We start from the raw sequence: 27252 nt of genomic DNA, 5'->3' as shown, positions 1-27252 counted from the left end.
CCTTCTTTCAATCATATTTTATACACGTCCATCATCTCACTTATAATCCTTATAAACATCCTATTCTGGGTGTTAGGTAGATCAAGAGTGATCATTCACATTTTATAGATGAAAAAATGGAGGCTAAGAGTGCGTAAGTTGTTGGTCTAAGACCTCAGAGCTGCCTGTAATTGGCCGAGCTGAGAAAAAATTCCCAACTCTAAAATCAGCTTCCTTGCTTCTATGTCCCATTATTTCACTAAATGTTAACAAGGTGTGGGAAAATGTAGCAAGCCCAAATGAGTAATATTTCTTCAGAGAGATTAGTTCTTTCTAAATTGCAATACCATATTTCAATTATTTAGATTATTTTCTAATTATTGAAAATAGTATGAACTCCTTCAACCTCTACACAAGTCCTAGGGAAAATATTAACTTTCTTAAATACTAAAATTTTAATTGGGTTGGATTATTTTGTCATACCAGTCACATGCAGTTTCAATCAGAAGTCAAAAGGACAGAACACGGCACAAGTAATCACAGTTACAATGATCTGCTGCAGTTAGCAGGGTGGGCTTGGAGGCATTATCTGCCAGCGCACAGTCAAATCAACAGTATTTGAAAATAAAAGTCGAAAGGCAACAGCTTTCACATGAAGCAGAAAGCCAGTGAAAATCAGTATGTGCAAGCTGCTATGGAGGCTGATGGAGAAACACAGGACCTCCATCTAAAATAAAATTTAAAAAAAGTAAATTAAAAAACCTAATTACCCCCTCAAGGGGGAAAAAAAACTTCCAAGGTGTCCTAGTTGAACTTTCGAGTCTCAGACCCGTATCTCAGGAAAACTCCAGACTGCCATCAGATTCCCTGGAATGGGGGTTTCTTTCAAAGAGAAACAGAAGACCTTACCTAATAGCACGTACTCTTGACTGGAGCATGAATCCTAAGACCTCAGGAACTTTCTAAATCTTGATTGACCAAACTTCAAGTTATTTTCTGATGAAGTTTGAAAAACTCAGGGGGAAAAAAATGCTGCCGGTGTTATTTTCCCCAGCCTAACAAATGCCCCAGAATGCGTGTTCCGTGACCTATACGTGGCACTCTGAAGTGTACGTGGCAAATTTTTGTTATCATTCAGGGAAACAGAGGTTTCTTGAAAAATAAGAAACTCATGGAGATCAGGGCCCTCTAGAAATCTGCACTTCTTGGAATAAAGGGGAGAATTTGGACTAAGAGTATCTATTCAAGTACAGCTTTGAAAACTCCTAGATAACACCATTTCTGATGCTCAGGATTCCAGACAAATAACAGGACATGTGACGTTATGCCTCTGAGGCTCTTACACTGACTGAGGTCCTACTCCTTCCTGGTGTCTGTTATTCAAGGGGCAACTTTGTTAACAAAGTGCTTCTTAGCATGTTTTCTTTCATCACTGTAAGTATAGTTTTCACAGTATGTAGAAGTCAGCTGCTCATGGGAAGAACAAAGTAATGTACCTAGTTTAGAGTATTCCATTTCAAAAAGCACTATTTGAGAGCTTACTGGATGCAGAAAATCCAACGAGCAGTAAGGAGGTGGCTGGAGAGAAGAGGTCCTGCCCTTGGCTTATGAACAGAAACATCTACAATTTGTGAAATAAAAGAGCTGGAGACAAAGTGTGCTGGGGAGTGCAGACGGGGAGAAATTCTCCGGGAATGTCTTGGGGAAAACTTCCTGCAGAAGGACGTTCGGGGATTTAAAGAATGAATTGGGAAAAGCTAGAGGGAAAATCATCACAGACTTTAGAGAAAAGAAATGTGAGAAGGTATAGGTCAGCCCGAAAACACCAACCAGTCTAGTGTAGAAGGATATCGTAACTGGTGAGAATTTAAGGGAATAAAAGAGGAACATGGAATTGGAGCCCAAATGCTGAGGCTTAAACACCAGGAATCTGAACTTTAGTTTATTGGCAAAAGGGAGGGAGTAGCATGTTCTGATCTGATGCCTAAAAGAGGACTCCATTTGACTTAGAAAATGATTTCTAAAATAACTGTCACATAATTTTCAAAAAATAACCCTCAGTTGTTAAAGGCAGGTTATGATTATATCTAAGTTGGCAAAATGAATTGTCTGCATGAATTTTCCAAAAATATGATACAGGTTTTGGAAGGAAAAAGAGTGATGATGGGAAATCGCTACGAAAATAGTATCTGTAACCAAAAAAGTCAACTCTTCCTGTGAACTTGTAAAGAAACATTAGCATGTTTCCATCAGTCAGTAAAAATAGATTGTAAAACATCTTCAGATATATGACAAACATGAGGAACTAGAAGAATGAGAGAGTTTTTATTGGGAATAGAAAAGGAATGGCTTGCTAAGCACACAGACAGTATTTATCCTGATTTTTTATTTAGTGGTCCTGTTTTTTTCTTACAAATCACAGTAAGGTCTGAAATGCTTTATTTTTTATTTTTTGCACTTCATGAAGAATACAAAAAAGAAAGAAAAAAGTCTATTTTTTTCAAGATTAAAGAAAATACCCCATACATAGCTCTTTCCAACCCTCACTTAGAGGTAACAGTCATGCCTCTCACCACCTACCCTTATATTAGTGAAGCAGTGAATTACTGCAGAGGGTTGGAAGCTTTTACAAACGTCAGAAGATGGATATAAAAATAAATGTAAATAAAATATTGAAACTACACGGGGAATACCACTGGCAGTTAGAGTATCAGAATAGTAGGTGATTAAGAGAGACTGGAGTATACAGATTCCTGTCCTCTCCTATGGGAATAATCCTAGGACTTCAGGGATTATTTTCAAAAAATTAAATGAGTCATCACATATAAAACAATTAAAACAGTTCCCATCCTATAGAAAGCTCTTCATGAGCATAACATTCATGCTGCCTGAGGGTTGGTTTATTTTGAAGGAGCCTCTTTCTGCTGTTAAACTCCAGATCCCACATATTCTATGACAGCTACTTTTTTCTGTTCCTCCTTCCCTAAGAAATCACTCATTCTCCCTCAGTGAAGCTAAGGATTCAGTCTGACTCGTTGCCCTCAGCAACAGTCCACTTTGTTAAGGCTTTGCCCTCTGTCCCTGAGGTTTCCTGTGCACAGTGTCTTCACACCACACAGGCACAAATCCCTTAAGGTTTTCGGTGCTTTCTGAGCCTGGGAAGCAGTACTGTTCCTTTTCTCAAGGAGTTTCTAATCTAGATTAAAAGATGGGGAAAGCACATTAAAAATTAATAATCTGTGTTAACTTCTAAGAAAACAGTCAGATACAGAATAGGGTGATACAAATGCTACCTGGCGGTGGAGGGTGAGCGCTGGGCACAGGTTACAGTGGTAAGGACTTAGAGCAGTGAACAGCTACTCTGAACTCAAGAAATCAGGGAAAGCCGAAAGAGTGGCCTTGAAAAACAGATGGGAATTCACAGGCTGGACAGGAATGACAATCATTTTCTTTGGAATAAGATTCATTACTTGAACATAATCAGGGAGAAAGGATTTGACCATGGAAAGGCACAAGACCCCGAAGGCTGGGAGTCAGTGACTGCTCCACTCTACGGACCAGACTGTATTTAACTGGAAATTTGTGTAGTAAAGTGGTGTAAAATTGAGGTTACAGGAAATGTTTGGGTTGAAAGTTGATGATTTTGAAAATATATAGCATATTAAAAGTGCCATGGCATTCTTACAGGAAATGTGCAAAATGGAGATTGAATAGTTCAAGGCTGTAGACACAGATCAGTTACAGTTACTTCACACATCACCAAGGACTAGCCAAGGGAGTGGCCTTGGAGTGGGGAGTGAAAGATGGATCTGGGTGATGAAAGAAAAGGAGTCACTGAAACTTGACAACTCAACTTGGGGCAAGAGTGACGGAGGATCCTGGGGTGAATCAGTGTTTCAGCCAAGTGGCTGGAAAGCATGGTTCCACTGAGAAAATCGGTAAATCGGGCAGGAAGGCCATTTTCCTATTGCCACATTGGAGTTAGATATAGTGACAGGAACATGGAAATAAGTATCTAGTCAACCGCTGGAGACTGGCTGGTGCTCAGGAAACAAAGCAGGCATGGAGTTTGGGGAGTTAGTCTCACTGTAATGTATACCTGCTTACAAGTAGAAAGAACTCTACAGTGCACAGAGCTCTTCCAGACAGAGTAATTAATTTCATCTTTACAGCACCAGTCAGGCAAGGTAAAGAATTCTGCTCCATTTCTACAAATGAAAGAACCACTAACTCTGTAAAGTTAAAAAATCTATGCAAAAATCAGTGCTTAAAGGAAAGATGAAGAATTATATGTCTAGCACATTTTAAAGTAAAGAGCAGGTCACAGTGGGAAAGGGGATTCTAAAATCTCAAAATTGCAGAAACAGATCCCAACATGTCCCCTTTCCCTGCACACATAGAGGATGCAGCCTACAGTGCTGCTGGCCCGTGGGCAACTGGCCACCACTTAGTAATGGCCAGTAATGGGACCTCACTAACTCCTAAGTGCCAGCTTCCATGTTTAAGACGCACTTACTATTAGAAAGATTGTATTTATATCAAGTCAACAACTGCTTCCCTGGTACTTCTACTTATTCACTGATTCTTCCATCCATTGAAACTACTAGAAAATAATTCTATTTCCTTTTCTGTGTGATAGCCTTTCAGACATTACAGAAAAGAATCATACTGCCCCAAGTTACCTGCAGCTGTTTATTGAATAACATGCCTTCTAGACCTTACAGAATTCTGTCATCTACCTCTGGATGCCTTCCATCTCTTCCACATTTCTTACAAATGATGAAGCCTAGAAATAATTTGGGAATGGCCCTAATATCCCAGATACTTTCTAATCAGCAGAGAATGTTGCTACTCTGTCACCCCCTTTGTCTTGACCTGTCTGTGCCTATTAATATATGATCAGATTTCATTTGATAGCTGCCCCATCACTTAATAAATCATATTAAACTTGAGAACAAATAAAGCTGAATGGCTTTTAAAATCTTACCAATGTTAAGCCAAGTCACCCCCATTATGTACTTTGCAGTAAACATATTATCATGAATACAGGCCTTTTCCATGGAAAAGTATCAGGCCCGAGCAGAGCCCGGGTAGACAGACTCACCCAGCTGACTTTCTTATCCTTCACAGCACTAAACCACCAACTTCTCCACGGTTCTCTGATTGAAAATTCCTTTCTGAATGTGGAGGAAATGACCTGTCCTTGTTATTCTGCCAGTTATTTTCTGCTAATTCATACTAGTCTAAGTACAACATTGGAACAGATCAAACTAGAGGTGTTTGGATTATGCTACAGATTATAGAAGAACAGTAAGAAACTGAGTCCAGTTTTTCTGTTTAGAACCAATGGCAAAAAAAAACCCTTTTTACATGCATACATCTGGAAACAGCCAGAGGGCTTTAACACTTCAGAATTCATCAATTACCCTCTAGCACATAAGCTCCCCCACAAAATGCTTACTATAATGAATGGAGACCAGCTAACCTGCACTGAGCTGTGGCTAGTGGGTTTTGTTTAGCAAAGACATTCTCTCCCACACATCAGCCCCACATTTATATCCTTCAAACCCAAGCCTCAGCAAAATACAAATTCTACTCTCCTCTGCCTCCGGGGACTCTTGCAAAGAGCTAAAACTGAATGTAAGATCTCGTAACACTGAGGTGCATGGTGTATGCCATAACTGTGCCAGTGAGGTAAACAGACCCATGCTTTTTAGAGCAGTCACCCAGGTTCTGAACACTGTGTGAAAGGCCTCCACAAAGTAGCATTTTCATCAAGCTGGCATGTGCATAACCATAGAAACCATTTCCTTTGCTCTTTGAGCGAGGAGTCCATGGCATGCATTATTTATCTGTGTTCACTGAATGCGGGTTTTTATTCTTCGCATTTTGCAACTTGTTTTTTCCCCTAACATTGCTACCTTCTGTCCTGGGCTTGTCTTGCAAAATTTCCTACCATACAATTCACTCAAAAGACAAAGGGGTGGGAGGGTAGGGATAAATTAGGAGTTTGGGATTAGCAGACACAAACTACAATGTACAAAAGATATAAACAACAAGGACCAACTGTATAGCACAGGGAACCATATCCAATATCTTGTAATAACCTATAATGAAAGAGAATATATATATCTATAACTGAATCACTATGCTGTACACCAGAAACTAACACACGTATGTCCCCATGAAAGTTAACAGATACCCTGTGTGAGAGGAGCCTTACAGCCAAATCATTTTAATAACCAGGTATGTGAATGAAAGGTTAAACAGATTTCTTTATCACAGTGGGTTTCCGAGCCCTTAATATATTAATGCGCATTGTGAATCGTTACTAAGAGAACCTTGTCCTCTCCAAACTTCTCTAGGCCCTCTGCTGCCGAGAGGCAATGTGTAGCTTCCATGCAGCGTGAGTCTGGTGATGAGACTAGAGTGACAAGAGCAAAACAGTGTATTTTAAACTGTACTGAAGAAACATGTTATGAGAACTACAGCTGCAGGTATCCCCCGCTATTGGAACGGAGAGCGTCCCTATGAAACCTGTCATTAGCTGAAACAGTGTAAGGAAAAGAAGCAATTACTCTAGGGCTTATCTTGCTAAAGGATACACAAAATGAATTTGAGTGAAACCACAGATGCTCACAGACACAGTCCCAAACCACGGCAGCGTGATGCTGGGACGCGAGCATAGTTCACGGGGGAGGAGCTTGGCGGGGCGCCTCTCTCTGCCGGGGCGCAGGCTGCCTTTATAAAGGCTCACTGCAAAATCAAGGCTGAATGTGCTATTTTTGCTTTTCACCTTTATTCACAAAAGTGCCAGTCTTCTTCAGGTTTTTACACTTAGCAAAAATAGGTACTAACGTAGGGCTTTTGTCAAAGTGAAGTAGCATATAGCAAACTTTGAGAAAGTGAGGGACACCTGTTCCTCAGTTCTTCCTAAGCAGTGCTGGGACTCCCCTGCAGAGTTTCTCACGGTTACCTAGTGAGATTTTCCTCTTTCTTTAGTCCACTGTAGTGAATTATCTAGTGGCTGCTGAAGTGAAAAACGACAGTGCTAACAAACTGATGAACGCCAAAGATGTCACCTCTTTGGTGACCTGTGGAAGCCTTTACTGACTTCTTCCCCAATAGACGGTTTGCTACCTCCATTATCTGTCTGTTTTAAATCATTTTTCTTACACCTCCAACATGTTGGAGTCATTCACTGACAGATTAGTTAAATTTCCTAGTTGATTATAATCTCTTTAAGAACAATCTCTGGGCTTTTGCTTCATCCTGGGTATAAGGTCTGGTTCACAACACAGATCTGGTAAGTATTTGTTAAGGAACAGAGGGAGAGAGAACATAGAGGAAGGCTGACCCCACCACTGATGCTGTTAGGGTGAGTCACGGGCTAATGGTCTCTTTCTCACACATTAGATAGTAAAAATTATGGTCATCCTTAAGAATGCTGTCACCATGCTGCTCTGTGTACATGGTTAAAGATCACTTGTTTTAAAGAGTATAACTGAGACGTTCATGCAGTTATAGAACTTCTAAAAAATGTTTAACTCATCAAGTAATGAGGGAACCAGTAAGATCCTACAGCTGGCTCAAAGGAGAATTCCAAGAACCACACATACAAATAAGCAATGTACAAAGCTGGAATAAATTTACAAATAAAAGCAAAACAGATCTGTCAGCAGAACAGTAATCAGTTGCAGCCCACCAGGAATAATTACTTTGTATTTCTATGGACAAGAGTCATTTACATTATTATCCATCTTCTGCAATTTACAGAGTTTTAAATAGCTCAGAGACAATGAAAAGCAAAGGTAACCCAGATGGGTACACTAGACAGGACACCCAGGGATCTTTTTTTACCCATTTCAAAGTTTATCACAGTTTTTCCTGACCACTCCCAGTAGTCCCAAGAGACCACAAAACGTCACTGTAGCTTCTTCTTCTTCTTCCTGTATTTTACTGTTTTAATCTTCCAGCACTAATGCTCAGGTCTGATGAGACTGGAGCTTGTCTGGGAAACACTGAGACGGAGAACACCTTTCCCTCCAGAGATTCCGCCTAGTCCTGGGCCACTTTACCCCACCGCTCTTTACAGTTAGGATATGGCATTGCATCTGATGCTTCCCTGGTTCGTTACATGAACAGCCCTCCAGAGCACACCCCACCACTCACCTACGAGAAACAGTCAAGTCCAAGGGAAACCTTCCCCTCTCAGTACATCCATAGCATATTTGTCCACTTTAAATATCAGAGCACGTTTCCTGAAGAAAGGAACTATCATACTGTTTTTCATCCACCAAGGCACCCGAAACAAAAGCATTCTGACTGCTGCATCTTCATGATTTCACTTGCTTAAGTTAAGTTTTGAAAGAGAGGAAAAGTCTTAAGCCTCAAGGATCTGGGGTCTGTAAAGCGACATTTCAGAAATACTGAGGGAACCTGCACTGGTGATGACTTGGCAATGGGCATGTGGTAATATTTCTTGTATCTACCTTATGTTGCTCATACTGTATTATTCCATCTGAGTTTCACTACTGCGGCAATAAAATTCCTCCACCAATACTTCTAAGTGCCACTGCTTACTTTTTTTTTTTTACTTTTTTTTTTTTCTGTTTAGCAATACTTTCATGCAGGAGGAAATGGCCTGAAAAAGAATTACTTGGAGAAAAGCCCAGATCTTCAGTCTCTAAGATACGCTCTCAGTCTTTATACCCAGACTACTGATGCCCTGATAAAGAAATTCATAGACACTCAAACCTCACAGAGTAAGTAACACATTGCATGTGAGAATAGAGTCAACAGAGCACACCTAAACTTCAACATAAGAATTATTATAAAAAATAATAGTAATTTTACTAGTATAAATTAAAGCATTAATAAGAATGGAGGATTACGGTTAACAGAAAATTACCAAATTTTTAGCACTTGTGAATCATTTATAATTTCAGTAACACTGGGATATGTTTAATACTAAAACTATATGGAATGGTTGACCTTTGCTGTTCATTCTAACGTCATAAAATTTAGTAAAACCTAGTTTTGAATATCCGTAACTATGATATTCTCAATTTAGCTCAAAAGATTAATGTTTGCTGGTCTTGGTAACTTCTAAAATATGGTAATAATTCCCCAAATCCTGATTTCAAATGTAAAGTCTCCTGCTCTTGATTTTCAGGAGGGAAATCTCATTTTATGTTAATTTTATATGAGAAGAATTCTAACTTCTACTTTGAAATGGGCCCAGAGCCAAGTGTTTTATTGGAAACTCAGATCTGTTTCATGTGGCAAAGTTCCCACCTCATAAGCTTCTAGGATATTACTGTTAAACCTCCTTTCTTTCAGGTTGCTTTGTGATTTATTATATCTTGGTAATTACATGCATTTCAGATCTGGCATTTCTGAGATTATTGAAAATGCCAGTCTGAGTCAAAAAAGAGCCAAATGCAGGTTCAAACTCTAGAACATAATAAATTGCACCCCAGAAATAGTAAAAATAAATAAGAGGACACTGTCTTTATTCATGAGTGAGCCCTCAAAGAAGGCAGACTTTTTCCTGTGACAAAAATGTTGCAGACTTGTCTCTGCTTCTTCAGGGCTATTTTCATTTTCTAACCACATTGAAGATAACGCCACGGTAGGTACTAGGTAGGTGCCTGATCTGTCCTTTGTGCTGTCTCCTAGTGTCCAATGAAATGCTCCGAATACTCCTTTGGATGTGATATGTAAACCCAGGTTACATCTTGGGATGGTTCCAGAAGGGAGAAAAGAGCTGAGTCATAGAGCATTGTCAGGAGATCCATGACTCCTTGAACCCATGATCCCGTAACATTTTCTAAACTCTACAAATACGAATGCAATTCTAATGCATCTTATTAGCATAGTGTCAGAGCTTTAGTCCCAGAGAATGTGAGTGTACAAACACTCTGCTTTGCTGTTTCAGGTATACGTTTTAGCATAGATGTCACACCAAACAACTACGTATGTATGTCAGTTTAGGTGTATGGAATTTGGCACATGTATTTGTTTTGTAATGTGTGAATTGTAAGGCAACATTAAAAATGTATAGGGGGTGGAAATAAGAGGCTTCATTATCCCAGTAATCCCTGACAACGTAACTTATTTTAGCCTTGGTCTTTTTTTTTTTTTTTGCCACCCCCCCTTTCTGGCTTTTTCAGTTATTTTTGCATAACTGAAACTGGTAGGCTATAGACATGAAATGGCTTTGCATTTTCTCCATTACCTACAACCATGCTCTGTGGAAACTGTTTCCATCTCCTCCTACCTGCCCTGTCATCCCCCAACTACCCCCATTCCAGCAGGATCAGGCCTGAAGGACCCAAGATGTAAAAGGAGCTTAATGTGCCCTTTGCTCCCCTTCCCCATCATCTCCTAGATCCCTCTCTGCTTCAGGGTTTTCGGGGCAGAAACTGGCGGGGAGGTGGGAGATGTCTTCAGTGTCTCTTTTTCAGCTGCATCCAAATACTGCTTTCTGAGGGTCCCCGTGCTAGGGACCCCTCTATTTGTTCAGCTCCCTGATGAGTGGAATCTGCCCCAGGTCTCTCCCTGACAGTTGATGGCTCCTGCAGCACAAACTATGGCTTCTAGCTCTGTGAATATTTGCTCCTAGTGTCCAGCCCTCTGGAATGGGGTCCCAGCAAGAAGGCTGAAGCCCACCTTCCAGTGGGGTCCACTTGAGTTCATCTGTTCTTTCCATGTCTTTGGTGAATACAGGGACTTCTCCACTGTCACCTGCCATCTCTCTACAGTTCTCCTCTCTACTGGCTCAAGTAGTTGTTTCTACTTCCAAATTGGGGGAGGGGGAAAAGAGAAATACCGCCGCCTAAGATAGCTTAACCATTGTTCAATCAAAGATGGAGGCCAGCCAAAGTCTTCGCTATGTCACAGATGCAGCATTTCTGAGTTTCCATACCCTTTCTTCTACTTCTGTCACAATCCCATCTCGGTACTCATCACCATAGACTGAACAGTCAAGTTAGCAACAACACCATATCCTTTATAAAGTAGTGAGGGGAAGGAGAGATGAGATGAAAGTTCTCTGGATATGAGAGTTCTTTATGAGACAACCGAAAATAAAACAGATTAAAGGATACCATCTCCATTTCTTTGTTCTCTCTTTGGAATAGGTTTAGATGTCCTCTCTCTCTAGTAGTAAAGAAAAAGAAAAACTACAAGGGATAGAGTCTCATTAGAAATTTATGAGCCACAGAGTTCAAATGAAATATCAATTTGGGAAAACAAACTGTCTCCTCTCCTCTTTCTATTTCAAATATTGGAAAATAAACAAATGCAAAATGGATATAGAAGTCATCTTATGTTCTCAAGTGAAACTGAGAGTTCAATTTATGAGAAATGTTTATCAGCCTAGCAATGTACTGCAGTAACCAAACACCATTCTTGCTGCATTCACTTCACATTTAGGAGCATCACCTCCAAATGAAGCCCCACACAATTATATTCAAAGCTGAACATAATGTCATGTACCCAACTTGCCCTAATATGGTGGTTACCAAGCAGAGGTGATTTTGTCCCCCTGGGACATCTGTCATTATCTGAAGAGCTTTGGTTGTCTCATCTGGGGGTGGTGGTCGTGTTAACTGGTATTTATAAGTGGAGACCAGGGAGGCTGCTAAACATTGTCCAGAGCACAGGACAGCTTCCTCCAACAGGAAATTATCTTAAGGCTCCAAATGGTAATAATGCTGATGTTGGGACACCTTGCTCCAGCACTAGACTGAAACAAAGTGAAAAGTGATGTAACATAAGTCATGTTAGAAGAGGAAAAACTTGGCTTCAGAAGACAGAAGGGCCAAGGGGAAAACTGAATTAGGAGGAGGTAGAAAGAGAAAGGTGTTCTGGATGCCGAAACTGTCCAGGAAAGTATATACTTGCATTCTTAATTTTAAAATCCCACGTGTCAAGCATATCGACAGTATATTCTTATTAGGAAAAAATATTTATTTTGCCTTTAAAACAAACCTCACCACATTACCATCTATTTTTGTTCAGTAGATATGGATAAAAAGTGTCTTAGATTCCCTTGCACTGTTAACTATTTTGTATAACATTAGTAGAAATTATTTTACTTTTTGTCATAATTACCACAGTCTTCCTCTTCAAATTGACCCTATGATTTAAATGGGATAGTGAGCTTGAAAATTTTTACTTTTTTCTTGTTGTTTCTCAAGGATGTGTTACTTACAGTTTTAGAAACTGGTACAAAATTCATTTCTCACCTCTTGATTATAATATTTATCATCATAAAAAACAGCTTCTTGAAAAGCTATTTCATTATACCAGGGGCCCTTTGAATATTTCATGCAGTAGCAGACAGTGAAAAATGTATAAACTTTAATATATTAAGTAGAATTTTTTTCAATGGATAACACAATTTGGAATGAGACACCAAATGATGAATTGCTGCGTTAACCTGTGTCGGGCTTGAGGAACCGAAATCTCCAAAGCTTTATAGACAAAGGGATTTTTATGTCTGAGTTACAACTGGCTCATAAAAAAATTGACTACGTAAGTTAAAATATATGAGTTGAAATGTTTTTATTCTATAATCTGTCCTCTTTTTAACTTTTTATGAGTAACATCTTTGAGTGCCTCCTTATTTGAAATTTCTTAAAATTTAAATCCGATCAATTTGGTCATTAGGATAGCCTGTTTCCTGCTAAAGCGGAGTATAATATATTTAAATCTGAAATGGAAATCAGATAGCTACTGATTCACACTTTGGAATCTATGACTATGCTTCAATACATTCATTACATATAAAGCATTAACTGTCTCTACTTACGTCCCTCAAACTGTAGAAGGTATGTCCCTAAGTAGAAAAGACACCATTTTCTCAAGAGGTTCACTGTAAAAAGAGTCTCTTCTCATCAGAAATGGAGGAGAACTGAACATGAATAATATAGAGTCGGCAGAGGAAATGGCATCAAAATAAAGAAGTTAGCTTTGAGTCAGGGTCCATAGCTGAAACTTCACCTTGATGCCACGTATGGGAGAAAACGCTAATAAGTGTCTTCACCTTACCTGGGGAAGTAATATTCAAATCCATGTAACCAACTTCAGTGTAATACTGATTTGAAAGCACAATCAGAAGTGGTTTCTCATTTTGGATAATAAGCCTTTCCGACATAACCAGAGATCCAGAGTCCCATCCAACAGATCAGTGCCTCTGTCTTATCCCTGGGACAGTGGGATTCAAGCAGCTAGCACTGCCTTCCAAGACGAGAGGTTGAGCATTCCTTAGGGAAACAGTGGAAAAACTGAGGAGACTTTATGAGGTTTCACTCTTTAAACATTGTGGTTGGTCTGATGACATCTGAACCCGATTGAGGCTTTTCAGTAGAATCAAAAAGCTGTACACAAATAACTTCAGTAAGAATGGTGATGTGATACGGTTCTGAATCCACTGAATCCTATCCCAGGTAAGAAGTGGCAAGTGTTAGATAAGGTTACAGTAATGCTGAGCAATGCTGGGCACCAAAAGCAAGTTGTCCACCACTGGGCTGTTCTTCCTACTGACCTTGCGAGTAACCCCACCAACACTTGTCGGGTTAAGAAACGAGTTGCAAATAGACTAAGAAACTTGCTGAAGTCATGTAGATAAGAGGCACAGACAATGCCCTTTCTACTACTTCACACTTAATTTAATCAGCAAAGAAAGCAGAATGTATTACTATTACCTCCTCCAGCCCAGACTTTCCTCTCCCTAGTTTTGAATAACTGGGGTTATTACATCATCCTCCTTACTTCTCACTTTAGTATGACGAAAGCTCCCTTCTGTTTAGGACATAATCTTTCAGTTGTGCTCCCCCCCCACCCCATGTCAGCAACAGACTGTAACTTCAAAGTTCTAACTTCTTCCTTTGCTTCCCAGATTCCTTTAATTCTGGCCCCAGTTACTTTGCATGTGCAGTGGCCAGGGCACCTTTTGAATATTAATTGAAAGTCATTATACTGCAGGAATCCAAGTTGAATGTTAAGAAAATGCATCCTGCTTTCAGAAAACCCTTTTTAATAGAGCTTGGTTTCATTCGTCTAGAGTCTATTCTGTGTGTCTGTGTGGCACTGCTTTGGTCTTCCCTCTCCATGAAGCTCCTCTCCACCCTTGTCCCCGACCAGCAGAAGTACCATTTTCTAACACCTCCCTTTGCACAGAGCCTTATCATGATTGCCAATTTACATTTCTCTCCTCTCCCAATGTAAAACTCAGGAACACAGGACCTTGCTTACTCATCCTTCAAATCTAAGTGCCTGGTACAATGCTAGACACAAAGTAGGTACTTAGTAAAATTTAGAACAAATATAAATGCTAGAAAATTAAATGCAGAAAATTAAGAATTAAACTCTTGCAATCATGATGTTCTATTCATGAAACTGTTTTCTGTTACATGAAACTTAAATGCAACCAGGGAGAAATGAAATATGCTTGTGGGTTCTGTTTAGGTCATGTATCCTTTCATCTGACTCTTTTTTAGGAGCACTTACCATGCGCCATCCTTTGTGCTAGATGCTAAGTAAACTACAAAGAAAGGCTATGCTGAGTATCTTCCATCTGTCCCTTCTCTCTCCCTGTGAGACTGGGCTGTGTGAATTACCGCTGTAGACTCAATCTTACTCCCTATCTCCCAGTTGGGTTCAGCCATCTGGAAGCCTCTCCAAAACTCCTTGGGAGTACGGTGAGGTCAGGGATTCATTCCCTAGGCTCCCTCTGGGCATGAGCCATTCATTCAGGCTGACTGTGTCCTTTGACTCCAAGCCTCTCAAAGTTGCCTTCCCTAGAGAGCTCTCCTTCTGGATCTCAGTAGCTCCTTCTGCCCTCAGGCTTTAGGGAGTATGAGTGTTAACAGCCCCACTATCCCTGCCTTTTCCCTAAGCCCTCACTTAAACCTTCACAAAATTTCTTTTCTTAAACCATCCGCAATTACCCTAATTTGAATTTCCATCTGTTTGCTAGTGATACCCTAACTGATACAAAGGCACATCTTCCTGGCTTTGCTAGGTTTTTCTTCCATGCCAACTCTTTCACTGGGGTCATCAAAGATTAACATTTTAAAATAGGCAAGTCAAGCATCAGAATAATTATCTTTGGAATGAGGAAAAACATTACATTTTGAAGACTGAGCTGTCCAAAATGAATAAAAGAGTCTATTAGCTTTTCGCTCAGAAGCATATTTCCATTACACTCTGGACAAGTCATCAAAATCCCAGATCCCACTTTCTCATAATGCAGTTCATCTTGCCCAGTGTTTCCTCTTCTCTGAAAATCGGAAAGCAGACTGAGACAACTGGGAGTCATTGGTGAAATCATTCATAAAATTTAAGATTCTTCACAGCCCAGAATAAGCAGGTGTTTGCTGTATGTCATGTAATGGGGAAGTTATCATTCTTTGTGCATTCATCTGAGTATATGTATTTCTAGGTCAGGAAAGGTGTACTTTCATTGTTGCTCCATTCATTTTTTAGCATACATAGTTGAAGGCTTGTTTTTTCCAGAACACTACCCATACAACTGTGGGGGAGGGGAAGGGGCCATCTTCTCATTTCTCAGCTGGGTGAGAACCAGATCTCATTCCAAGACTCTGAAGAATATCAGTGTTATTAAAACACTGCTTCCTCACTTAAAGTGCTGTTGGTTACATCTTAAAGTCTAAGTTGGATTTAAATAATTCTGCTAGCGAGTAATGTACATATTTTTCTAAAATTAAAGCAAAAAATTAAACAAAAATCAAAATTATTTGGTTTCTAAAACAAAACAACAGCAAAAAAAAAAACCACTTGACATTGGAATTATATTTGAAGATCTAACGAATAACCACTCACATTTGCAGTTTGCTATGGTTTATAGGCTCTTCAAATACCTTTTCCTCACTTAAGTCTGAGAACAACCCTGCAGAGTCAGACAGAGGTCTCTGGATTATTGGTCTGACATTCCACACTGCCTCTGGGTGCTCTTTTGAGAGGATCATTTCACTCAAGAGCAGTAGATGTCACTGAAGTGATCTGAGCAAGGGTACAGTGGCGGGGTGGGGGGACACTGAGAGGAGACAGGACAAAAGCAGGGAAACAGGTTGGAGGCAAGGCTGTGAAAACAGCAGTGGAGCTGTATGAGCAGGTTCAAGATGCAGTCAGCATGAGCCAAGGAAATAAATCTTGTTAAATTAATAAAATTTTAGGATAAACAGTTTCTTTTATAGGGTTCCATAATAAGGCAACATTTACTTCTGTGCAGTGAAATGATGGCAGGGTTTTTTTTTCTGCCTGCTTAGAATGTTTTTCACTGTCCAATTATAAAAAAAAAGTCCAGGTATTACTTTTTGAATCATAATTTTAAAAGGAAGAAATAGGAAGAACACACTTTGATGTGCAAAGTAAATTAGTTGAATTGAATACCAAGGTATAATCAGTTCAAAGTGGTAGATTTTGAAGTCTTTCAGGGCCTTGGATTTAAATCTGTGGGCGAGAATAAAAGCCCGATTAGACTTTCTCCTTAGGATTCAAAGGATCTGAAAATTGCTCTCTGGCTGGGAGAATTGTGTGGAGTATGAACTACACACACACACACACACATTATATTTACAAACATATATACGTAATATATGTGTATGTAACTTAATCATTTATAAATCTTATTTTATGAAGAAATTGACCAGAGTCATTTTGTCATGCATTGATTAAAATTAAGCAAATGCTAAGTCAGTGATAAAACAGGTATTCTTAAAATTATCAAATACTTTCTTATCATGGTTAATTGTAATACTCTTCAGTGTTTTTGTCATTGCTGTTATTTTGGTTTTAGGACTGACTGGAAAGTGAAACAGAGGTTAGAATCAGTTGTTGGGAGTTTTAGGGAAATGCTGACAAACCGAGATGTCAGAAAAAAACATTCTTCAAATCACTGAGTCAAGAAAGCAAAATGCAGTACAGTCTCTCTGGATCCACTAAGCCATAACGTCTGTTTTTATTCACTGAGAACAGGTTTCAGCGACCAGTAGGGTCAGGGCATTAATTGAAAATTGCAGACTATTGCTTTGCAACCTCCATGTGCCCTTGATAAGTAACCTCCAAGAAAAGATATGGGATGTTTTCTTCAGTTATCCCTGGGCACAAGAAGTTAAGCTTTGCTATTAAGTGTTTGATTTATCTTAGAAAAAGAAATATGAACTGTGTTAAGTGGCATGGAAATAGTAAATCTCCAACTTTAAAGGTTGAAAGTCAAGCTTGTATAAACCTATGGCATTAAGGTCTCTGTTTATTTATGGAGAAGAAGGGACAAGAAATTGATATATTGGTTTAAACAGAGGAATGGGGAACCATGCAGTCATGTCCCAAGCATCTGCTCTACTTCTGCCCGGCTGTATGACCTTGGGACAAGTCACTTCACTTCTCAAAGCCTCAATTTTCCCATCTGTAAAATGGGCAGCATAATAATTCCAAACTCTGTTGGGATCACAGTGATAATACACATGGAGAGCTTAGTGCACAGCGATCTCTCAGCAACTGTTCATTCTGAAAAGTGCCTCTTCTACAAACATGAAAAAGAGGAGCTAACTTAGGATGCAGCAGTCTGAGCAAGGAAGCCAGTAACCGTATGCTGCCCTGTGACTGTACCTCCACGTCACCATCGGGCTCTCAGAGGCACTGAGACGCCTTCAGCACTGACACCTGAAGAAGTCACACCTGCAGCTTCTGTGAACTTCTCCGTACATGCCATGGTCATCAAATAATTGTCTATTTACTGAGCCCTTGCTGGCACAAAGCACTACGCTGGGTGAGAGACATGTGAAAATTCTGCTCCAAGGAGCTTACAGTGAAGCTAAAAACAACAGAATGAATGAGGGGAAAGAATCACAGAAGGTAGTTTCTGCTAACAACCAGACGAATCTAAAAAGACCGAGTTCTACGGGCTTTCAAGGAGGGAGAAATGACTGTGGGCAGGAGAGTTGGGAGGATTCAGAGAAGTGTGGCTCCAGGTGGGCTCTGAGAACAGTGTGAGGTTCAAGTAAGGGGAGGAGAAGCGGGAGGCCTGCCTGCAAGGCAAGGCACGGAGGCCAGGCCTGGAGGGAGAAGTTCTTCTCCAAGTGCAGCCCCAGAGTAGCAGCGTCAGGGTCCCCTGGTGTGCCAGTCAGCTCAGACCGTGGTAACCGAATGCCACAGGCTGGGTGGCTGAACAAACAAATACTTTTTCTTACAGTTCTGGAGGCTGAATGTACTAGATGATTCAGTTTCTGGTGAGAGCCCCCTTCCTGGCTCGGAGGTAGCTACCACGTCACTATGTTCTCTCCAGTGTGTCTTCATATAAGGACATGAACCCTCTTGGGTCAGGGCCCCACTCATATGATCTCATTTAACCTTAATTACTTTCTTAGAGGCACTGTCTCCAAACACAGACAAGTTGAAAGTTATAGCTTCAATATGGATTTTAGGGGGACACAAGCATCTGATCCATTAACACCTGAGAACTTGTTAGGATTGCAAAATCTTGGGCCTCACTCCCACACCTGCAGAGTCAGAAACTCCAGGAATAGGTCCCAAAAGTCTGTGTTTTAACCAGCCCTCCAGGAAAGTGAGTTGAAGAGCCACCAGAGTAGAGTCTGCAGGGAGGAGTGAATGAGGGGAGACGGAAGTAATAGGTTGTGGTCAGAACTTGGAGAACTTTGGATGTCAGACCCAGGAGGGTAGAGACTGATCTGTCCTCAGGGAGAGGCCCCAAAAGAGGGGAGGTCAAACAGGTTACCCTAAAGCACTCATGCGGCGCTATCTGTGTTTGCACAGGAGGGAAGGAGGGAAGGAAGAGAAGGAAGGAGGGAGGGAGGGAGACAGGAAGAAAACCTTTTGGAAAATAGGCTTGCAGTTTAAAGATTCACAGTCTAAACACAGTAATAGCAGGAACAGGTAAGAAGGGATGAATATGAGTACCATGCAGGAGGAATCACAGGTCGTTACAAAGCCAAGCAAGCAAAGGAGGAAGAGTGGTAAACCCTGGGAACTTGCAGATACGTGAAACCTACCACTGACTAAAATACGGAAGGGTTGCTGGGGAGCTGTTTTGAGGCAAATGATCAATTCAGTTTTATCTACTTCTGTCAATGTTAACCACAGGACACAAAAGTGACTGCCCACTGGGCATATGGGAGATGCCATGAAGGGAGCAGTAGTTCTGCTGTACGTTCAGGGGGTGATGACTGAATCCTGGGGAGTGGGTGCAAGCTCTGAGGGAGGGTATCCAGCAAAGGAGGATGAGCGAAGTCAGAGCAAGCCAGTGTTTAGAGGAAAAGTGTGGCCCGGAAAGGGAAGGTGAAGGGCAGGGCAGGGTGGTGCCATTTGAGCACTTTAGCTACTAGTGCTTTAAAAGATCTCTTAAGTCTGAGCACTTCAGAAGGGACATGTTTGCAGCTCACTGTGAGTCCTCTAGATAAATCATCAAGCTCGTGACTAGGGTCAACTAAGAAAATTGCAAATGATGATCATCGCTGCTGTTAGCCTGACTCACTGGGAAGTTGGGTAGTGGCCTCCAGCACCACCTGAAGGACCTAAGGGTGCTGGCCATTTATGTGTACTTAAGAAGTGAGTCACCTCATTTTGGGTTTCTGTGACAGTAAACGTGTGGTCCTCACACGTTAGTGCACATGAGAGTCACCTGCAGGGCTTGTTAAAACACAGACTGCTGGACCTCACTCTGAGAACTTCTGATTCACCCAGTCTAGGGTAGAGACCAAGAATATGCATTTATTTATTTTTAAATTAATTTTTCTTTTTTAATTTTAAATCTGCACTTTTTTACTTTTTACATTTTTTTGGTTTTGTTAGGAGGGGGAGGTAATTAGGTTTGTTTGTTTATTTATTATTAATTTTTTAATGGAGGTACTGGGGATTGAACCCAGGACCTCATGCATACTAAGCATGCACTCTACTACTGAGAGACACCCTCCCCGCTAAGAATTTGCATTTATGAGAGGTTTCCAGGAGCTGCTGATGCTGCTGGTCCAGGAACCACACTTTGAGACCATTCTGTAAGCCTTACACAGAGGGACGCCCTATCATGAGGCCACCTACAGCCAATTTAGGATGCTGGCTGCAAACTAATTGCAGGTAATTTTTTTAGTGTTTCCAGGCTGAAACCTCTAGTTAAGAGGAACACTCAGGAAGCATAAGAACAAAGTATGGACTCAATACAAATGTTTTTCCCCCTCAAACTAAAGCATGTTTTACAGCCTCAAAGGAAGATCCTCATGTAGATGGCACCAAAAACAAATAAACCAAAAACAAAAGCTAAAATACAGAAAGGCCCTTATTGAAAGGAAACAAAAACATTTTCCTGTTTGCCAAAGTTGACACTCAGGCTTGCATATTTCCCTCAAGTTCTCCTCATATTTTAGCTCCCACTTAAAATGACACTGCCTTTTTATATGTAATAGAAAAACCTAGAAACAATTCCTGCCTGTTATTCCAAACAAAAGGGATGATTTTCAGTTATTTTGTTTACTTTTTGTTCATGAACAATATTATATGATTTAAAAGCCAGTTTCTGTGGGGAAACTTGGCTGTTTTTATATATTTTTATATATATATATATATATATATTTATGGTGTAAATTTTTATGATAGATTTAGAACATGTTAGCTCCTTTGAGCTCTAAGTTGCATCGCTGTCTTGTAGTATGCAGTTATGCCTTGTTTCATTTTCCACTTGAAGTCATTTCATTTGCCTGGCTTATAAACACCTTGAATTCTCTTTAACTGAAAAGGCAAGGTAAAGTGATAGAGTGTCCCGCTTAGCAATAATAACCCCCAAGGTAGAACTAAACTAAGCAGAGCAAAACCATAGCCAACATATCCTACATCATTAAAGAAAGGAAAGAAGATGGCACTGAAGAGGCAGGAAAGTCACCATGAAGAAACTGAAAAGAACGGAAGAATAGGCAGATGGACTGGAAACGGAAATGAAGAAAGTCGCTTTTTCTTTTCTTTTGGAATAAGCCAGTTTGGAAATGAGCAGGACATTGTGACAGTTACTCAGACGGCAAGGCTAGTGAGTCCTAGACAAACGTGGTCCACATGCGCATCAGACAGAGCAGACCTGTGTATCCCGCTGGATCCTCTCAGTGACCCTGTAAGGAAACAGGAGACTACACCCATTGTCAGGTGAGAAGACAGGGCTTCGGGGTGAGGCTGGGTGGCCGAGAAGAGTCACATGGGTATTAAGTAGTGGAACTGAGCGCAAATCCAAATGCTTCAAACTACTAACACGGCATTTTTCATTGAGCAGCCGACTAACCAAAGCTTTTATCAGAAAGCTGATTTTTCAGACATTGAGAGTAATGCTGTGTACATGTGAGTGACACCAGTTTTGGCCTAGAGTCACTGCTCCTCGTCACTAGCCTATCACTAGCTATTTACAGCTACACATGAGCACTTACGCCAACCTCAGAGGTTCTCGTCAAGAAAAGATAAATCCTAGGGAGGAGGGTACAGCTCAGTGGTAGAGTGCATGATTAGCATGCAGAAGGTCCTGGGTTCAATCCCCAGTGCCTCCATTAAAATAAACAAACCAACCAACCTAATTACCTCCCCCAACACACACACACACACACACACACACACACACACACACACACACACACACACACACAAGATAAATCCTGAGCAAGCTCCTCTGCACTAGAGTCCTTCCCCTACTTTTGCTTTGACGTTGTATCTTTTAAAAACTTCCAAGGTAATTTCTATTTCTTCAGTATCTCCTTGCAATCATTGTTACCACTTTTATCTACAATAGTATAACAGGTTAAGAACCTTTTGTCTAATACTGGTAAAACTGTTCAAGTCTTGAAAAATAAGATTCTCAATGACTAAGTCACTGTGGATCCAGGACCCCGGAAGAACCTCAAGAGAGCAGTCATTCCTACAGTAATCACATACTGACACCACAAAACAGAGTTATCTACAGTGTTTTTAAGAATCTCCTCTAGGTGCCCCATCAGTTTTTGATCCATTGTAGAGGGAACAATTCTTCCCCACGTCTAGACACATTCTCTCTGGGTGTGTGTTAAGCCTGTTGTTTTATCTGTGTTTCTGTCCCCTAGGGAAATGAAGGACATCTGTGTCTTTTCTTCCTGAATATTACTTGTAACCTAAAGAAAAATGGACCTCCCACTCTCCTTTCTCTCTGGTCTCTCCCCAGCTACTGCAAGTAAACTTGAGAGAACATTAAGTGTCGGTACTATTTAAGTTAGAGATGCTGAAAAGATGATTTTCCTCTCTTGCTTTTAAAGTGGTAGCATGTTTTGATTATTTTTGTTTTAGGAAGAGATTTCATAGCTGTAACGTAGCAGGCATATAATCATCTAGTAAGCCCTTATTCTAGTAAATAATTTGAGCCAAAAGGAATGATGAACACCACTCCTACTAGAGGTCTCAGTCTGATTCACCAGGGTGTGACAGGTAAGTGTGGGACTGTTAGAGGCTCATTTCAGAGCAGCACCCGTGAGCATGGGAACATGGATGGCTCTGGTCTGCTCCTTGGCCTCATTAGAGCAAGACCTCCGTAAATCCCAAAAGGATAGAGTTGTTATCCAAAGAGCACTGTGTGAAAAAGTCTAGAAATGGATCTCAAAAGAGGCATGTGATTTAGAGAAGAAGGAATTTTCTATGAACACAATATGGTATCCCCAAGGGCAGAGTCAGGCTGTGTTCAGAGTACAGGGAAGCAGGCCAGAAGCTCAGGAACAGAAAGTCTAGTTTGAGAACAAGATGAGCTCAAGTAGATTAAATTAGATTACAAAACACCTCTTAGATGTCTGTGTCCATATAGAACTTTCCTATTTCTGAATATATCATAACTGTAACACCTGATTACGCACTACATACAGTTCACTATTTGGTGCCTTGTTTTTTCAGGTGTTTATTGACAAGCATTTCTGAATTATGGAATATCCTCCCTTAATCAGCTTTTTCTTTCATATACAAGTGTTTTTTCCTCTCTTAAAAAAAAAAAAACTCACCTCTTTTCTACCTTAAGATAACCCCATAGATTGATCATTCATGAGATTGATGTTAGCTAAGTATTTATCATGGACTATCCCAGCTAGATACTGTGACACAGCTCTGAACACTGCCGACCCTAGTCTCCGGTAGTTTAGAGTAAATTACTTCACTCTTCCCGGCAGTTAATTCCTTAGTTCCAAAGAACACTTGGCATGTCATGCAATGGATATGAGTAAAATAAGCCAAATAAACAGAAAACATGTTTTCATGATCTGTGGACCAGGAACTCTGCTATATGCTACAGGGAATACAGAGGGCAATGCAGTGAGGTTTCTAACATCAAAGAGAAGAAAACCTCCTGGGGGATAAGGCCACAAACAAAATTACTTAATAATCCCAGCCAAGCCTGCAAGAGCGTCACAGGGCAGCACTGTGGATTTAGAGGCAGGAGGGAGCACTTGGTGGTAGGTATGCGCTGAAGGAGCAAAGCCCTAGCTTGACACTGAAGGATCGGCAGGGTCTGTGTAGTCATCAACCAGCAGGGAGTAAAAGAAAGACATAAACATTGGGCCAAGTGATGGAGCAGCTGCCTTATTTGCATCAGTGTCTTCTAGGCAGCTAATAAAAATTAACTATGGCCTTCCTCCGCCAGCAGGAAAAGGTATTTAAGTTTTGCTAATCACAGAAAGTACAAGACTTCCCTGGTTATTACCACTGTGCTCTTTCATTTTGAGGGCATGTTTGAATGGTCCAGACAGCGCCCTTCCTCCCTACCCCCACTTTGCTGTCAGTGCTGGTCAGTTGAACAACAGGCAGAAGGAAATAAAATCATCTGGGTACCATTCTAAGGCTACCACCATCCATCTAAGGCCCTGTTCCCCCTCCAAATGGAGACATGGAAGTGGGCATGGTAAGGAAATAGTGAGGATGAGAAGTTTCTGGTCTTTGCAGGGATTTCCGGTCCTCCCCACACACTGCCCATCAGTGAGAGGGTTAACTTGCACTCTCCCCCTCCTTCTCCAGCTCCCCTGTCTTCTCCCTGCTCTCCTCACTAGCCCTTTTCTTGGCTGGTTCAGCCTGGCTTACATTCAACAGGTGATACTTTCTCCATCAATTAACAGCTATTGAGATGAGATTAGCTCCTTACTGGCCTCTGAGGACCAAGAAAGCATCCACGGGAAGCAAAGCCATAGACAGTTTCCATGGAGCTCTGCAGCCTGGAGGTAGAGGGGCTAACTTTATTTCTCAAGCACCTTAATTATCGTAATAGCTCTTTAACACACTACTCAGAGTAATAAACAAGTAATAAACACAATTGTTTCTAGCTTTCCATGAGAACAATAGATTAATTTCCCTGGGCTGGAAGTGAGATAGTGTTAAAGCATGCAAAGAGTGGGCAGAAAATCCTCCCACCCTCAGGCAACTTCCTAGAAACGAGACACAGGAATATCCTTTAAGCGGCTACCATCTTGTTCCCTGTCCCAGTCACACTCCCACCCTCCCTTCAAAGGTGACCACTGTCTTGACTATTATAGTAATCAGTTAATCAGTTCTTAGCATCTCTTTGCAGTTTTACACCCAAGAGTGTTTCTTTAGACACTAGCGTTTCATCTTGCTCATTCTTTTTAATTGAAAACCTTTTTAAGTCCCTTTACTTTCTAAGTCCCTCCTCCATCTTTCTTCTTGAGAATTTATCTTTTGAAGAATACGGGTTGCTTGATTGTAGAGTCTCCCACAGTCTGGATTTTCCCTGTTGAAGTGGTAGGGTGTGATTCAGCATATCCTTCTATGTTCCTGCAAATTGGCCTCTGGCCTGACTGGACTCAAACTCCATCCCCTATTCAAAGCACTAGGTAGGACAGGTGTAGAGTGCACAGAGTATGGGTTGCTCCTGCCCCTTCGGTCCAAATTCTAGCTGTCATTTCCAGCTGGTTCTCAGGACTGTCCAGTGAGTACCTATTGGCTACCGTGGGGCTCTCCGGCTGTCAAGTCTGTCAGATGTCCCCATGCTTCACTTCCAAATGGGAATCAGTTACACAAAAGCCTCGTGGCTGTTGGCTGTGACTCCTGCATTCTCATGATTAGGGGTTCTTGGGCTACCTTGGCAACAGTTTCATGGTAAATGTTTTCCTTGGGGTTTTAGTTTCACTAAGTAGTTGCTTTGTTTGTCTTTTTGTGGACTTTGGAAGATCCAAAAATTAAGATGCTACTTTTGTAAAACCATCTTCCCAGAATTCTGGTATGATTTTTTTTTAATCATACTCAATGTTTTTTTTGAAGAAATGATTCTTATATTTTTAATGAGAAAAATACTTGATATTCATAAAATCACTTAACTGGCAACTTTGAGAAAACATACTTATTTTATACATTGAGAGAGTCTTATCTGGCTGTTTATCATTTCACAGTTAAATTGCTGCCAGATCCCTGTTTATAGCTCTGACCTCACTCCCAGCCATATACAGAAAATCACTTCTGTTGCTAATATTCCAGTCCAGATCTATGACCATTCCCACCCCAAGTTCATACACAAATGGTAAAAACACAAAGAACTTCTCTATTTCAATAGACTTTGCAGAAAGCTCACTCCTGGGTATGATTTTATCTTTCTACCTGGCTACCTGAATATACCATTTCCACTGTCTTCATTACCAAATTCCAAGTGTCCATTCCCACTTATTCACAGGTCCTTTTATCCCTACAGGCTACGGATGCCTGAGACCCAGATTTCCAGATCTTTGATTTGCTTCTGATGCTTTGACCCTCAGCTTACTGATCTGAGACCTGGACCCTTGCCTGTCTCTTTATGGAGCTGACCTTTTCTTAATCCTACACTGGACTGGCTGGTCCCACTGCCATTCATGTCCTGGCATAAATATTATATCGTATAACACAAGGTGGCTTGCTTTTCCCAATAATATTATGTAACATCTTCATGTGTCATTTAAAAATCTTGCAAAGTATGAGTTTTAAAGAATGCATAGTTTCCTACCTATCATGGGCTAAAGTACACTTAACCGTGTATCTAACACTTTTCCGATAGAGGATTACAAGCTACTCCAGAGCCTGTTCCATGTGTGCTGTGTGCTGTGCGCTGTCACTGCGGCCACACTGAGCTCGTGGTGCTGGGGCAGCCCTGGCGGTCACGCCGAGGAATCCCTCAGAATCCCTGTCCTTGGAAAGCTTACAGTTTACTGAATTGCATCTTGTATACAAGTAACTATAATCAAAGCAGAAAATACCAAAACCTTTAAACAAATTATAAATGAAGTTGTGACAGAGGAAAGATTTTTTCTGGTGGAGGACTCAGGGAGGGCTTCCTGCAAAATATGGCATTTGACCCCAGCCTCAAATCCTGACTTGACTTTACTTTTTTAACTATATATATATAAAATACATTGACTTTTTTAGGGCAGTGGTTTTCAGTTCTATGGCAAATCTTTCACTGGGAATAGAACCAGTGGTTGGCTGTGACAGAGGTCTAACTCTAAGTAGTTTAAAGAGGGAAATAAACCGTAAGAATGCTGGCAACTCGCAAGTTAGAACAAGCCACAGGGTGCAGGGATGTACTGGGCCATGGAAATTACTAGAAGCCAGTTTTTTAAATTCCTTCAGAACACAGTCTCTTATCTGTGTTTCTCCATGTGTGTTTGCTCTTTTTCAGGGTCGGATTCAATATTTTCTTTAGAAAGAAAAGTGATTTTTAATGCTTTACCCTCAGAGATGTTAAAATGATTGCCCATGGCCAAAGCTAGTAAATGGTAAAACCAGGATTCAAACCCAAGTCTTTCAGATTACAAAGTCAGATTAAACATAACAAGTTACCTATTTATGTATTTATTCTACTTCTCTCTAAGTAGGAAATAAATACACTGTGCTCCTTTTGTGGGTTATCCACCCTACAAAACCTAGCAAAGTGGCAGGTTTAATAATCAGCAACCAAATTAAGAAATCATGCTTAATTCATTTATTTTTAGACTCTATATAGTAACTGTATATTTTTATATATCCAGGTTCAGTCTTATTCAGTACTGTAGAATGATCAGTAAGTAAAACAGATGAAAGAAGATCAAGAAAAGGAAAGAAGAGAAGGAAATACAGAGGGTTTCTTGCATAAAGTTCTCTACATTCACTGTATCTACTGGGAAGGGGAACCACATCTATTTTCTGTTTCTTTTCTAACAAATGTTATTCATTCTGTCCATTACAATTCCTTCCATCTTGTTACACTGTCCTCACCAGATTACATTTAGATTA

At 40.6% G+C, this 27252-nt stretch overlaps 1 protein-coding gene across 5 annotated transcripts in view; it reads left to right on the top strand.

Annotated features, from left to right (window-relative positions):
* UNC13C (unc-13 homolog C) overlaps window positions 1-27252 on the top strand; it is a 599855-nt gene that overhangs the window by 551163 nt on the left and 21440 nt on the right. For all 5 annotated transcript variants that reach the window (XM_064485583.1, XM_064485584.1, XM_064485586.1 and 2 more), the window contains one exon: window positions 8597-8744. In XM_064485583.1, coding sequence (XP_064341653.1) covers window positions 8597-8744 — 148 coding nt within the window. The remainder of the gene's footprint in view (window positions 1-8596; window positions 8745-27252) is intronic.

The sequence above is a fragment of the Camelus dromedarius genome, chromosome 5, assembly GCF_036321535.1.
Source record: "Camelus dromedarius isolate mCamDro1 chromosome 5, mCamDro1.pat, whole genome shotgun sequence".
Lineage (NCBI taxonomy): Eukaryota > Metazoa > Chordata > Mammalia > Artiodactyla > Camelidae > Camelus > Camelus dromedarius.
The sequence above is the reverse complement of the archived record's forward strand: the minus strand, read 5'-3'. Positions and strand labels throughout refer to the sequence as shown.